The sequence below is a fragment of the Cherax quadricarinatus genome, chromosome 66, assembly GCF_038502225.1.
Source record: "Cherax quadricarinatus isolate ZL_2023a chromosome 66, ASM3850222v1, whole genome shotgun sequence".
In the NCBI taxonomy this organism is placed as follows: Eukaryota; Metazoa; Arthropoda; class Malacostraca; order Decapoda; family Parastacidae; genus Cherax; species Cherax quadricarinatus.
This window is the reverse complement of record NC_091357.1, coordinates 19,310,576-19,324,485: the sequence shown is the minus strand read 5'-3', so window position 1 is coordinate 19,324,485 and position 13,910 is coordinate 19,310,576. Positions and strand designations below refer to the sequence as shown.

Below are 13,910 nucleotides of genomic sequence, written 5' to 3'. Positions count from 1 at the left end.
AGCCCATCATCAGATTATTATTATAATCAAGGGGAAGCGCTAAACCCGGAGGATTATACAGCGCCTGGGGGGGGATGCAGAAGGCATTCAGGCTTAATTCGGGGAACTGGAGCACAGATCCAATTCCCTAAATCAAGAGCCCCTCACCAACATCAAGGAACCTTCCTTGAGGGGCCCATCATCAGAATCAAGGAACCTCCCTTAAGGGGAACTTGAAACAAGACCCCATGGAGGGACTCATAGCAAGATCACCAGCCTATCTATCATCTGCCAGACCTCCAAGGCTATACGTATATAATATCCTCCATAGTCTTGGTCTTTTGTTGGAGGTCATTATTATTATAATCAAAAAGAAGTGCTGAACCTACAAGGGTTATTATACAGCGCCGTTTGTTGGAGGTGAAAAATATTGTTTTCTCTCCGACTCGAAAACTGATGTGGTGCAACTGTTTATTTGATGAAGCAAGTCTCACAAACCTGAAGCTCCTGTATGTATAGCTGTCCCTGAAGGCTGCTGTAGTTCTGATGAGGTTCCTGGCATGAAATAACCCACACGTAGGAGACTCAAACTTATTATAATGTTTAAGATGAAATTTAGGATGTTTCAGTCCAACTTAGGCTGAAACATTGTCAAACATTTGTCTCCTACATGTGGGATATTTGTATGTTATTCCAGCCAAAGTTTTGCGCCTTCTTATTTTTTCCGAACTTATTCTTGATCTCTTACTAAAAATCTCTCTCATAACTTCTACTCTCCTCTTCTATTTTTGTTTTATTTTGATGTCTTATTTTTAAAACACCGACTATATTGCACTCAGTAAGGATGACCCAAATAAAACAAAAAAAGAAACTTATTCATCATCATTTATTTAATAGCAATCATGTTATAAGCTAATACATAACAATTTAAATGACCCTCTAAACTGTAACATCCCTACTCATCCTTCATAGTGCAGGCGCAGTACCTGCCCACCTCCAGGACTCAAGTCTGGCTAACCAGTTTACCCTGTACCCTTTATTAATGTTACCCTGGCTGACACACTCATAGTACATCAAGTCATTTATTGACTTTGTAAGGAATGACTTGTGATGAATTCTCAGTCTTGTTTAGCGGTGAGGTGACCAGAGAACAAGTGAAGTATCTTGGTGTTCCAGTATTACTAAACTTTATATGGAGTAAAAATGGAAATGTAATACAAAATGCTTAAAGGTAAACCACAAATAATTTTTTATGGATATTATTATTACACCTATGTAGTAGGTTGGTAGACAGCAACCACCCAGGGAGGTACTACCATCCTGTGGTAGTAGGTTGGTAGACAGCAACCACCCAGGGAGGTACTACCATCCTGTGGTAGTAGGTTGGTAGACAGCAACCACCCAGGGAGGTAGTACCGTCCTGTGGTAGTAGGTTGGTAGACAGCAACCACCCAGGGAGGTACTACCATCCTGCCAAGTGAGTGTAAAACGAAAGCCTGTAATTGTTTTACATGATGGTAGGATTGCTGGTGTCCTTTTTTCTGTCTCATAAACATGCAAGGTTTCAGGCATGTCTTGCTACTTCTACTTACACTTAGGTCACACTACACATACATGTACAAGCATATATATATACACCCCTCTGGGTTTTCTGCTATTTTCTTTCTAGTTCTTGTTCTTGTTTATTTCCTCTTACCTCCATGGAGAAGTGGAACAGAATTCTTCCTCCGTAAGCAACGTGTGTTGTAAGAGGCGACTAAAATTCCGGGAGCAAGGGGCTAGTAACCTCTTCTCCTGTATATATTACTAAATGTAAAAGGAGAAACTTTCGTTTTTCCTTTTGGGCCACCCCGCCTCGGTGGGATATGGCCGGTGTGTTGAAAGAAAGAAAGATTATTACAATCAAAACTAAGCGCTAAACCCACAAGGGTCATACAGCGCTGTTTATGGATAACATACGAGAAGCTATGGTTCTTTGTAAGGTGAATGTATACAAGAGAAGATACTGGCTAAAAAATAATATTAAAACATAAGCTCTTTTTCTGGGTCAAGAGGAGAGAAATAATACTGAATAATGTCTTCAGTTGGCACTTCTTCTAGGGTGGCGGGGCTCCACGAGGTCTTGTGGTCCTTGTCTATCAGTACAGCACGAACACCTGCAAAAATAACACTCATTTATTCATCTTTAAAATCTGTGGTGTATAGCAGTCTAAGAAATGGGTGACTGTGTCTTAGTTGGCCAGAGACTTATGCAATAACTAGAGTAAGAAGCAGATTACCCTCTCTCAGACCAAAGGGTTTCATAATTTTTCTCCCTTCAGAGGGAGATGCAAATAAAGGGCCTTTGATTCAAAGAATTAGAATTATAGCCTCCTTTTCCAAAGATCAAACCTTCTTACCTCCCATTCCCATCACATTGATCCCCTATAGTTTGAGTGCTTCCTCACAAATACAAGAGTAAGATAACTTTCCCGGTACACTTTGCTTTCTTCATCGTTTATGTTTTTCAAGACTTTGTTTGTGTTTCCCAGGTGCAGGTTGTAAGCACTCTGAAGTGTATGTTGTTTTTATCATGTATACTGCTGAAAGCTGCATAACTCTCAAATGAATGGGAACCCTCACCCTAATAATATGTGCCGTATTATTAGGGCATGTTTCTTCCCACAGAAATTTCTGACATCTATTGTGCGCAACATAATTAAAATTAAATATCTGTCAACTCAAAATATTACAACCTAATTTTTTTAACACGTCAGCTGTCTCCCAAAGAGGCAGGGTGACCTGAAAAAGAAACACTTTCACTATCATTCACACCATCAGTCTTTCCAGAGGTGTGCAGATACAACAATTTAGATGTCACCCCAGACAGCATACATCCCAAACCCCTCCTGAACAACCTAAATATATATATGTACACAATTTTGTTTTTAACACATCAGCCATTTCCTATTAATGTGACAAACAGTTATTTACCTTTATCTAAGTACTGTTTATTTATGTGCTTTAATGTAAATACTTAGTCTACACATCTCCTTCCTTTCCTAAATCCTCACTGCTCCTCTGCTATCCTACTTTCTGTCTTACCCTTAACTCTGCAATAATAATTTTATAATACACTTTGCCCAGTATACGCAACAACCTCATTCCTTCATAATTCTTACACTCTCTCTTGTCCCATTTTCCTTTATACAAAGGAACTATGCATGCTCTTTGTCAGTCCTGAGGTACCCTCCCTTCTTTCATGCATTTACTGATCAAAAAACCCCATTAAGCTGCAGGACCAGAAAAATATTTTCTTCAAGTAATGAAGTGAAAATATTGAAAAATTAAGTTTAAAATCAGGAATAAAACTTGCTTGTCAACGAAAGTTGCCTAAATGTCTCACATTACTCACTTTACTTTAAAATTAAAAAAAAAATAGCACAACACAACCGACCTTCTTTAAAGTCGTGGCCCTTGTAAATCCGACTGACAATTCGATGCTCCATGGAGAGGCACTCTTGGAGAGTGAGCTGTGCTCCTCGCTCTATTTGTTCAAAAGTCACCTTGAGTGATGTGGGAGATGACTTTTTCAAAATAGACAATTGTTTCTGTGCCCACTCAGATCCATCCTGCTGGCAAAACAACAATAAATCTCCTGTGTACATAAAATACAATACTAGTCCACCTAGTCTGAAATGGTTAAGTCAGTCTTCATGTCATCTCTCAAAGTTTTCAACACAAGATGATCCTTGCATCACCACTGTCTGGGGTCTGCAGATGTAAATGTCAAAACTTCATGCAAATTCCTAAAGAAGACTCAAATATTTTTACGAAGGTTTATATTACGTGTGACAATTATTAGGAAGATGTTAACAGTCTGCCTGCATATTCACTGCATGGTCAACTCTGCTGTTTGTGCAAGTAGCCCATACAGTCATCACAATCCAGTACTTGGAGCATGAAGCTGTCCAGCTTCTTCTTGACAACTTCCGTGTCTTTATTCTGGCAATATTCCTAATACAAGCAGAGTCCACTTTACAGCATTCAGCTAATGTACCGGTTTTCAATTATACCCATTCTCATTTATTCAGACTCCCTACAACAAATATTAAATTCACCACTCACTATAAGCTAAGGATGAAAATATTTTAAGGAAAGTAATGTGTGTACTGTATATGCAGTTTTTAGGACTTGCTCTATTGCTCACTAATATATGATAGTGTAAACATGTTACCAGGCTTTTATATGCATTTGAAAGTGAAAAAGGCTGTTTCATTTTACAGCAATTTTTGTTTTACACAAGTAGCTCGAAACCTAACTTGCTGTATAAGCGAGGCCCTCCTGTATCTGATGATAGTATGTTGAGGAATCTTGATTCATAAAGTGCTGACACAGCATACTGTACTCTAATTTAACCCATGGCCCTACCACCATCCTGTTTTTCACTGGTGTTATTCCAAACTCTTCAATATTTGCAACACAAGAAACTCATTACTTTAGAGATGAAAGTAAAGATAATATTTCAGTTAGCTGGAAATTATCAAGTCATGACTGAGTGAGAAAAAGCAGAGACCAGAACCCCTTACTGTCATACAAACTGGACATCCTCTGTAACTATCTACCCTTCTTCCAGTCTTCAAAGATGAAGTCTTGTTGAACTGACCCTCATACACAACATTCCTTACATGAATCTTACAGTTTTGTTTCTACAGATACCTGCCTTTTTCAATACATACACTGTACAATGCTCTAATCTTCAGAGAGCACGCACGCACGCACATGTATGCATATGCACGCACGCACGCACGTGCGCGCACACACACACACACACACACACACAGTCAGTTTTAAGAAGAGGTATGACAAAGCTCAGGAAGCAGAGAGGGAGAGGACCTAGTAGCAATCAGTGAAGAGGCAGGGCCAGGAGCTGAGTCTCGACCCCTGCAACCACAATTAGGCGAGTACAATTAGGTGAGTATGTACACACACACACACACACACACACACACACACACACACACACACACACACACACACACACACACACACACACACACACACACACACACACACACCCACACACCCACCCACCCACCCTAACCTTTGCCTTCTCACCTTTTCTTTTCTGTATTTTCTTCACTTTCTTTTTTTCCAACCTTCTAATTTCCACTTCTTTCTTTCCTGCCATGAGCCATTAAGCCAACTGCAGTGCTTCTATTTTCTTTGTTCATTTGTAAGCCCCTCCCTGGGGCCATGTGCTGGAGGGTGATAATTGTGCCAGCCTAAAATCAGTCACAACCTTTCAACCCAACAACATATAACAGCCTAATAACAGCCTAGAAGCCGTCATTACCCTTTTCAATAATAAAATCACAATATGATACTTGATCTTTTACTGATTTTTTTTTGGTGCTGTGCTTTCATAAAATGGAGGTGTAACAGCACTCTGCCTGTATTAAACAACAAACCCACCTCTCATGAAGGAGGAGTGGTGGGAGGTACAGTATGTAATGACTAAACACAGCTAGCCAGTAAGTGGATGGGTGACCATAAGGTATCCTTCAGCTTGGTCAACTTTGGCAAAGCAATTCAGCTCCCACTCTCAATAAAGCACACCACATTCTTTACCTTTTCCAAGTTGGAGATGATTTCTTCTACACTGGTGCCAGAAAAGCAAGACTGTATCTTTGAGAGGACAGGCTGTAGGGAGAAAGGCTCATCCTTGCTAAAAGTTGCCTCCTGTAAGGGAATATCTGTCTCAATATTTATGTTACAAGATGCTCTTCCTAACTGGATACTGTGATTTACAGTTTTAGAAAAATCTCAAACAACAAACTATAATTGAGATACCTAGGTCATCAGAAGTAATTTTAAGTGTCACAAAAGTTAGGTCAGATTTCAAGGCAACTTAACTGTTGTATTATGCTAATGGCATACTGCTGACAACAGTGAAGAAGAGAAACAGGTTGACAAAAACTTTTACTAGATCAACATTTTGCTGTGTGTGGAGCACCTCACATAATGACACATTCTCCCGTTAAAACCTTACTCTGTAACCTGTGTCTTCTGTTTATTTGTAAATACAAGATATGTTGTGTATCTTTATACGTATATGCTTCTAAACTGTTGTGTTCTGGGTGCCTCTGCAAAAACAGGGATTATGTGTGAGTGTGGTGAAAGTGTTGAATGATGATGAAAGTATTTTGTTTTTGGGTCACCCTGCCTCGGTGGGAGACGGCCAACTTGTTAAAAAAAAAAACAAGAACAATGAAAATAACATTACACAGACAAAAAAAAGTGTACAAACTAAAGTTAAGTAATGAAAAACAAAGGCACAATGCTGTAATTGGAACAATACACAAATAACCCGCACGTAGGAGAATGAAACTTATACACCTACCATCCGACTTACGACCGAGTTCGGTTCCGAGAAACCGGTCGTAAGTCGAAATGGTCGTAAGTCGAACTTTACTACTGAATATCAACAAAACATTTTTGTAATGACTTTATTTTATTGTTTTATTTTGGTATTTCATGTTTTACTTTACTTTTTATGTTGTTAGTACTGTATTTTATACTGTAAGGTTTAGGATAAACACTGTGTACAACACAAATAGTTGTTTATTTCCCAGAAATTTGGCATAAAAAACACGGTCATAAGTCGAGTGGTCGTAAGTCGGATGGTAGGTGTATACGGGTTATTTGTGTAAAGTTTAAGTAATTCTCCGAGTACAACATTAAATTACCTCACTGAATTTATTGAGCACTGCAGCAATATCTTCAGGATAGTTGGACGTAAGGTTCAATAATGACTTCTCTAACTCAGGAATCCTTTCGCTATCACATATGTGGGTTGCCACACCTGCCTTCAACACATCATGACCCTTGAGCCGCTGACCTTCAGAAAGTATGACAGTAAATGGTATGGTGATACCAACAAGATTTGCTGAAAGACACTTGTGTACAGTTCAGGACATTTCTTCAAACAAACATTTCACTAAAAATGGCTTCTTCAGTCCCAATGTAATAAGGATTGAAGAAATCACAAGGGGGCAAAATGTTTCCTTTAATAAATATTCTAAACTGTACATTAATGTCTTTCTCCACACTACAGAAAGTATGAACAAACAGCCACCAAATTATTATTATTATTACTACATTCAAGAGGGAGTGGTAAATCAATAGGGGTCATGCAGAATAAGTCACACTTTTAAAATTGAACCATTTGTACATTAGCTATATTTTTATTGCACATAAGATTGTAGTTAACTGCATAAGAAATCCTACTTAAAAATGTATGTCTAAGTCTTAAGTAATATTTAAGCATTAGAATTAGTCTTCCTGAAATACACTCATTTGTGCTTAACAGTTTTTAATACATATAACTCTATTATTTTTGTACTGCATTAAGAAATAAACATTTGTATATGTAATGGAAGGCATTCAGATAGATCCAAGGGAGGGGAGGACAGGTTTAATACCTTGGATTAAGAGCACCTCACTGGCATCAAGAAGCCTCTGTCTAGGGTCGATAGTTACCAAAATAATGCATATATGCCACTTCTCTGGCCATATGCGGTACTCTCTACAAGAGTGATGGACTGAACACATCGATTCCAGGCTGAGGGATTGAATACCTCAACCTTCTCCTCTCCTTACCCCTCTCTTCTTCCATTTATCACATGTCATCACATGTTTCTCCTATGTGCAGGTTATTTGTGTATTGTTTCAGTCACAGTATTGTGCATTTTTATTCCTCGTGATGACCTAATTAGTAATTCAATAACCATGGATGTTCCCACAATAGACAGCACCTGAAGCAGCTCTCCCCCCCCCCTAAGTTGTTTTTTTTGAAGCAAATACACTTATGTGCAGAACACTGTCGCAAAATATACAAATATATGCTCTGTTAATCTCACTAATGCAAAAATTTAATCAAAAACATTACAAGTAACCAGAATTTTAATAATCTGTTCATCACTCCTCTCACTCCCTCTAGGCTATATAATTAATCAACTTATCTGAAATACTGAACATAATTTTTTTTTTTAAATTGTTATGTAAATTATGCCCACATTGTTCCACACCTATATCTACAACTTTTTTTAACAGCCATCTCCTGACAAGGCAGGATGACCCAAAGAAGTAAGCATATTCACCATCATTCATTCAATCACTGTCTTGCCAAAAGTGTGCAGACATCATAATTCAGATTACCCTCCGGCTGCAACAGCACTGCCTGTCACTCCTTCAGAGTGCAGACATTGCCCTTCCCACCTCCAGAACACAAGTCTGACTAACCAGTTCTCCAAAATCGATTCATAAATTTCCTGAGAGAAGTTTAATTTTATTTTTTATTTAAAGTAATCAAATAATTTAAGCTACAAACATTTTATGCATCGTTATAGATGTGGACATGATGATGTTCTTACCTGTCAGAGCCAAGAACATGCCAAGCCGACCTCCTAGTCGAGGCAGAAAGTGAGAGCCGCCAACATCGGGAAAAAGCCCAATACTTGTCTCAGGCATGGCGAACAATGTCCGCTCTGTAGCGACTCGATACTGACCGTGGACGGAGAGACCAACACCACCACCCATTGTGATGCCTGGACAAACATCAACACTCAGAATTATGATTAATTGGCTCTGAGCTAATAGGTTTGGTAACTGTGCTAATTACTCTTCAAGCAATTAGCCCAAAGTAAAGAAAATTGTAATTCCTAGTTTCTAGCATGTTATAGATTCCAATACATTCCATTGCAGTTATTTCAATACCTTTCAACCAATCATTTGAAGAGTAAACTTTTCCAGACTATCTGAAAAGTCAGGAAAACACTCATCCACAGAAGTGGTGATCAAATTTATATTAAAAATTGCAGGTCAATATTAAATCTACAAATACTATGAAAAATGCTTGAGAAAGTAACCCCCAAGCAGTTGTACACATACTTAACTAAGCACAATGTGCTTACTCCTTCTTAATTTGAATTCAGACCTGAGAAAGCACAAATGATGTAACATTAAAAATGCTTGACAGTTTTTTAAGCACTTTAAAGTAAAGCGTAACATGCTTGACTTTTTATTGATCTGTCAAAGGCTTTTGACACTGCTGACCACAATATTATACTTTGAGTTAAATCACCATGCACTCATTGGGCACACATGCAAGTATTTTCAGTTTTACCTCTTTAAAAGGCACCAACATGTAGCTATAAGGGACACTACGTACATCTAATGCCCTAATAATGAATTTTAGAGTACCCCAATGAGGCATTCTAGACCCTGTTCTTTCTTCCTCTATATCAGCGACCTACCTAATACCACCCAACACCCGAAACATGTAGACTTTGATGATGATACTGCCTTCATGCTATGATGCCCTGATTCCTTAACAATTAACATCGAAGTAAATAATGAATTTAAAATGGTTTACATCAGGATGATGACCAATATTCACCTATAATATTGAAAAAAACATTTACATATATAATTTTAGGAACACACCTTGTCCCTTCCCTCCACTACAGATTTATACACTGTAAGAATCAACCAAATAATCAATGTACATGTTGAATCTCGATAACAAAATAACTCATTTCAATGGCACCAAAAGCAGAATAAAAGAACATAATTATAAATAACAGAACAGTGAGCCCACTTATTATTTTTAGAACAAAAACAAGAAGTATAACAAAGGATACTGAACTACAACTATCAGTGATAAGACAGTGACAATCTTCTACATTTCTGAGAAAAGCATTAACAGTGAGAACTTACCATCAATTAGAGCAATGTAAGGTATGTGGAATGTTCCAATGAGACAATTGAGTTTATACTCCTCACGGAAGAAGTATTCGCCAACTGGGTTTTCATCATTGACAGTCTGTACGATTGAGAGCACATCACCTCCAGCACAGAAGGCCTTATCCCCAGCACCTGTAGTGATTATTAAGTAAGTTTATTTAGGTACAGATACACATAAGTACAATTATCATACTTTGTAATGTATGTAAATTACCCAGGATAACCCCAAAAATTCAGTAAAAGCCCAAACTTCTATAACTGGACATGTTTCATAACCTTACACTGACAGAGTCAAAACTATCCCAGGTTACATCTTACTGATGCAAATTATAATGTTACTTTAAGTTTAAAATCAACAAATAATGCAGAAGGAAAAAAAATCACTTCACATTTTTATGAATATTCATTCTTATGAAGCGTTATGTTGATATGTCTAGCATTTTTAATTACTATTATTTCATATTATATCCAGAGGTAATACTAAGCTTGAAGAGTTTATACAATACCTGGGGAATGAGAGGTAACCAGATTTCATTCTAGGAAGGAAAAAGTAGCTCCAATACCTTGCATTAAGACTCATTCACTGTCATCTAGATCCTTTACCCCTTAACGAAGGCATTATTAGTATGAGTAAAATACAGAAAAGCCCCGCTTATACAGCAGGTTCCGGGCTACTGCTGTAAAGTGAATCATGGCCTTTTTTTCACTTCTGAATACATATAAAAGCCTGATAACATGTTTAAGCTATCATGTAATAAGTGAGCAATAGAGCTAGGCCTAAAAAAAATTAATATACAGTACACACATTATTTACCTTAAAATATTTTTGTCTTTTGTCCAGGCAGTGGGGGCACTGACCCCCACTGCCTGGTATACTCCAGGTATTTGCTTATAGTGAGTGGTGAATATATTTATTGTAGTTAGTCTGAATGAATGAAGAATGGGTATAATTGAAAACCGATGCATTAGCGAAACGCTCTAAAGTGAAGCACTGTAAAGCAGGGCTCGCCTGTATGTTACGAAAAACTTCCACTCCTGTATAACATTCTCATGTTTTTGACTTGATCAGAGTTGTCAGAGAAGACTACTGTACATGATAGATCAGCTGGCTGTTTGTGCCTTTAAAAAAAATACTTTACTTATTCACAGTACCTTTGATGATAACCATGGTCTTGGTCGTCTCCCACTCCTGCAGTTTGGGGTATATCTGTCGTATCATGTTAATATTCAGAGCATTCAAGGCCTTAGGACGATTGAGTGTTATTAAACCCTTATCGCCCACCTCTTCAAGTAGGGTTTCAGAAGAACTGGACATGTTTTGATTTGTTAGGAACAGAGGTCGGAAGACCGTTCTTAACCTTGATGACATAATTCGAGTTAAAACCATTCTGTGGAAAGTTCAAAGCTTAGGTTATATAATAAAAGGAGCAGTTCAACTTTAGGGACAGAACAGTACAATACACCATATATACAGTACAGTACATAATACCTTAAATTAAACTGTAAAAGCCAGACAAGATCTTTGGTATTAATTTGATGATTCATTGTCGAGCATGTACTGTACTTTCTGGCATTCACAAATTAAAAAAAGTTCTTATACCTTAAATTTTTTTGCTTGAATACAACATACCATACAAAGAGAAAAGCAATGAATGAGGAACAGGCAGCCCATACTTAAGATTAAATTCAATCAGCAAGATTGCTATAAATGGCAGATTTTCTTAGGCAAAAAATTCATTAAAAAAATTTCAAAAAGTTTGAAATTGACTTAACAGAAATATATTTATGAAAGATGGAATATTAATTCTGTACTGCAACGTATAATAAATATGATTGTCAATCTAATGGAATATTATAAACTTATACAATAAAATAAGATTAAAAGAGGATATTATTATTATATATTATCATCAAAATGAAGTGCTAAACCTTCAAGAGTCATACAGTGCAAAGAGGACAATAAATTAAACAAAACTCAGCATAAATTTATGGCTTAGGGAGAGAACATAATCTCTGTCACCTCTGTGTCAGTGATGCAAGTTCGAATAATAAGAACTTTGATTTGATGAAAATTAATTCTATTTTTTTACCCAAACTCTTCAAATCAGTTTTAGATTTTGCCACCAAAGTGGCCAGTTTATTGTGCACTGTGCACCCCATATCCATCCTGTGGACGGTTGTGCAAGAGCATATGGATACACAAAAAACAGCATATAATTTGAATAGTGCAAATCTGAATAATGCGACCACTTCATGGGATTCATTATTCGCACTAATCGACACATAGCTGTATAATACAAACACCAAGAGTCAGTAACGTAAAATGAATAAATTCACACAAAACAGTCAATACTTTATTTGATGTATTAACTTTGATCTACATTTTGGATGGACCACAACAGACCATCACACTGCAAACACTTAGTGTGTTGATACATATTTTGAGGCATTACTTAGAGCCTCTTGCTCTAGGTCCTCAGCCTCTCTCTCTCTCTCTCTCTCTCTCTCTCTCTCTCTCTCTCTCTCTGTCTCTGTCTCTCTCTCTAGGCTCTTGGTCTCTGGTCTTCAGGGTGACCCCGTGGCCTGGCTGGCAAAGTTCTTACCTCACACACGGAGGGCCCAGGTTCGATTCCCAGCGGGGTGCAAATATTTCGACGCGTTTCCTTACACCTGTTGTCCTGTTCACCTAGCAGCAAGTAGGTACCTGGGTGTTAGTTGACTGGTGTGGGTCGCATCCTGGGGGACAAGATTGAGGACCCCAATGGAAATAAGACAAACAGTCCTTGATGATGCACTGACTTTCTTGGGTTATCCTGGGTGGCTAACCCTCCTGGGTTAAAAACCCAAACAAAATCTTATCTTATCCTCTTGGCCCCAGGTCATCATTCTCTGGCCCTGGGTCATCATCCTCTTGGCCCCAGGTCATCCTCCTCTTGGCCCCAGGTCATCATCCTCTTGGCCCCAGATCATCATCCTCTTGGCCCCAGGTCATCATCCTCTTGGCCCCAGGTCATCCTCCTCTTGGCCACAGATGATCATCCTCTTGGCCCCAGGTCATCCTCCTCTTGGCCCCAGGTCATCATCCTCTTGGCCCCAGATCATCATCCTTTGGTCCTAGATCATCATCCTCTTGGCCCCAGGTCATCATCCTCTTGGCCCCAGGTCATCATCCTCTTGGCCCCAGATCATCATCCTCTTGGCCCCAGGTCATCATTCCCTAGCCCCAGATCATCATCCTTTGGTCCCAGATCATCCTCTTGGCCCCAGATCATCATCCTCTGGCCCCAGGTCATCATTCCCTAGCCCCAGATCATCATCCTTTGGTCCCAGATCATCCTTTTACCCCAGGTCATCATCCCCTGCGATTTTTAACCCGGAGGGTTAGCCACCCAGGATAACCCAAGGTAGGGCCTTCAGCTCACAACTGAAAGCCTCAGGTTCAATCCTGGCGATGAGTGGAGATGCTGGGCTCAATTCCGAGCACCTATTGCCCATGTTCACCTAGTAGTAAGTAGGTACTTGGGTGTTAGGTGACTTGTGGGTGGCATCCTGGGGAGAGGATAACACAGGTCCTCACTGGAAACAAACAAAGCCGCTTGGCTTTCCTGGGTTACCCTAGTTTACAAACCCTCCGGGAGGGGGCATAATAAGCCGGGGAAAGAGGAGGGTAGCTCCAACACCTTGGATCACGAGCCCGTCACCAGCATCAAGGCTTCATCCCAGGGAAGGTTTCCGCTGAAATTCTGGCCCCAGGAACCATGATTCTCACAAACTCCATTTCGACAACGCAAATAACTTACTCCTTCAAGGATATCCTAAGGATTTAGTCCTCACAAATCCTTAAATCAGCTAAAAAAAATCGCCAAAAATATAGCTCTCCTGCAGCCAGCCAGCAGTCGAGGATGCGTTCAAAAAGTCTGATACTTTTATAATATATGAAACTTAGTCTTACAATTAACACTCATTTATTATATAACTGCTGTATAGAATTTGGATCATGTTTGTATAATAAATTCATTCTTGTTTGCAGATTATGTCTCTTTTATGGAAGATATTGACGAGGGTTAATTCAATTTAGAATGCCTCTGTGTTATTGTTTTTAGATTTACTACAGAAAACTGATTTTTAACGTTATTAGGGATAAC

General features: G+C 38.7%; 1 protein-coding gene across 2 annotated transcripts; it reads right to left on the bottom strand.

Annotated features, from left to right (window-relative positions):
• Positions 1 to 1,859: 1,859 nt before the first annotated feature.
• On the bottom strand, positions 1,860 to 13,680 carry Hibch (3-hydroxyisobutyryl-CoA hydrolase). Of its 2 annotated transcripts, none has more exons than XM_053798879.2 (8): positions 13,566 to 13,680; positions 10,918 to 11,153; positions 9,739 to 9,897; positions 8,394 to 8,567; positions 6,708 to 6,859; positions 5,590 to 5,700; positions 3,416 to 3,593; positions 1,860 to 2,135 (listed from the first exon to the last, which is right to left on the bottom strand). In XM_053798879.2, the coding sequence occupies exons 2-8, from the start codon at positions 11,150 to 11,152 to the stop codon at positions 2,002 to 2,004; spliced, it is 1,143 nt and encodes a 380-aa protein (XP_053654854.1). In that variant the 5' UTR covers position 11,153; positions 13,566 to 13,680; the 3' UTR covers positions 1,860 to 2,001. The 2 variants fall into 2 exon arrangements, with proteins under 2 accessions (XP_053654854.1, XP_053654855.1); XM_053798880.2 differs by having other exon boundaries at positions 3,416 to 3,590.
• Positions 13,681 to 13,910: the final 230 nt, after the last annotated feature.

Excerpts from the sequence above, each read along its gene's own strand:
- Hibch (XM_053798879.2), bottom strand. The coding sequence starts at position 11,152 with ATGGTTTTAACTCGAATTATGTCATCAAGGTTAAGAACGGTCTTCCGA. Across the intron at positions 9,898-10,917 it reads GACCATGGTTATCATCAAAG|GTGCTGGGGATAAGGCCTTC; the intron begins GTACTGTGAATA and ends TAATCACTACAG. Across the intron at positions 6,860-8,393 it reads CATGTTCTTGGCTCTGACAG|GTCAGCGGCTCAAGGGTCAT; the intron begins GTAAGAACATCA and ends TACTTTCTGAAG.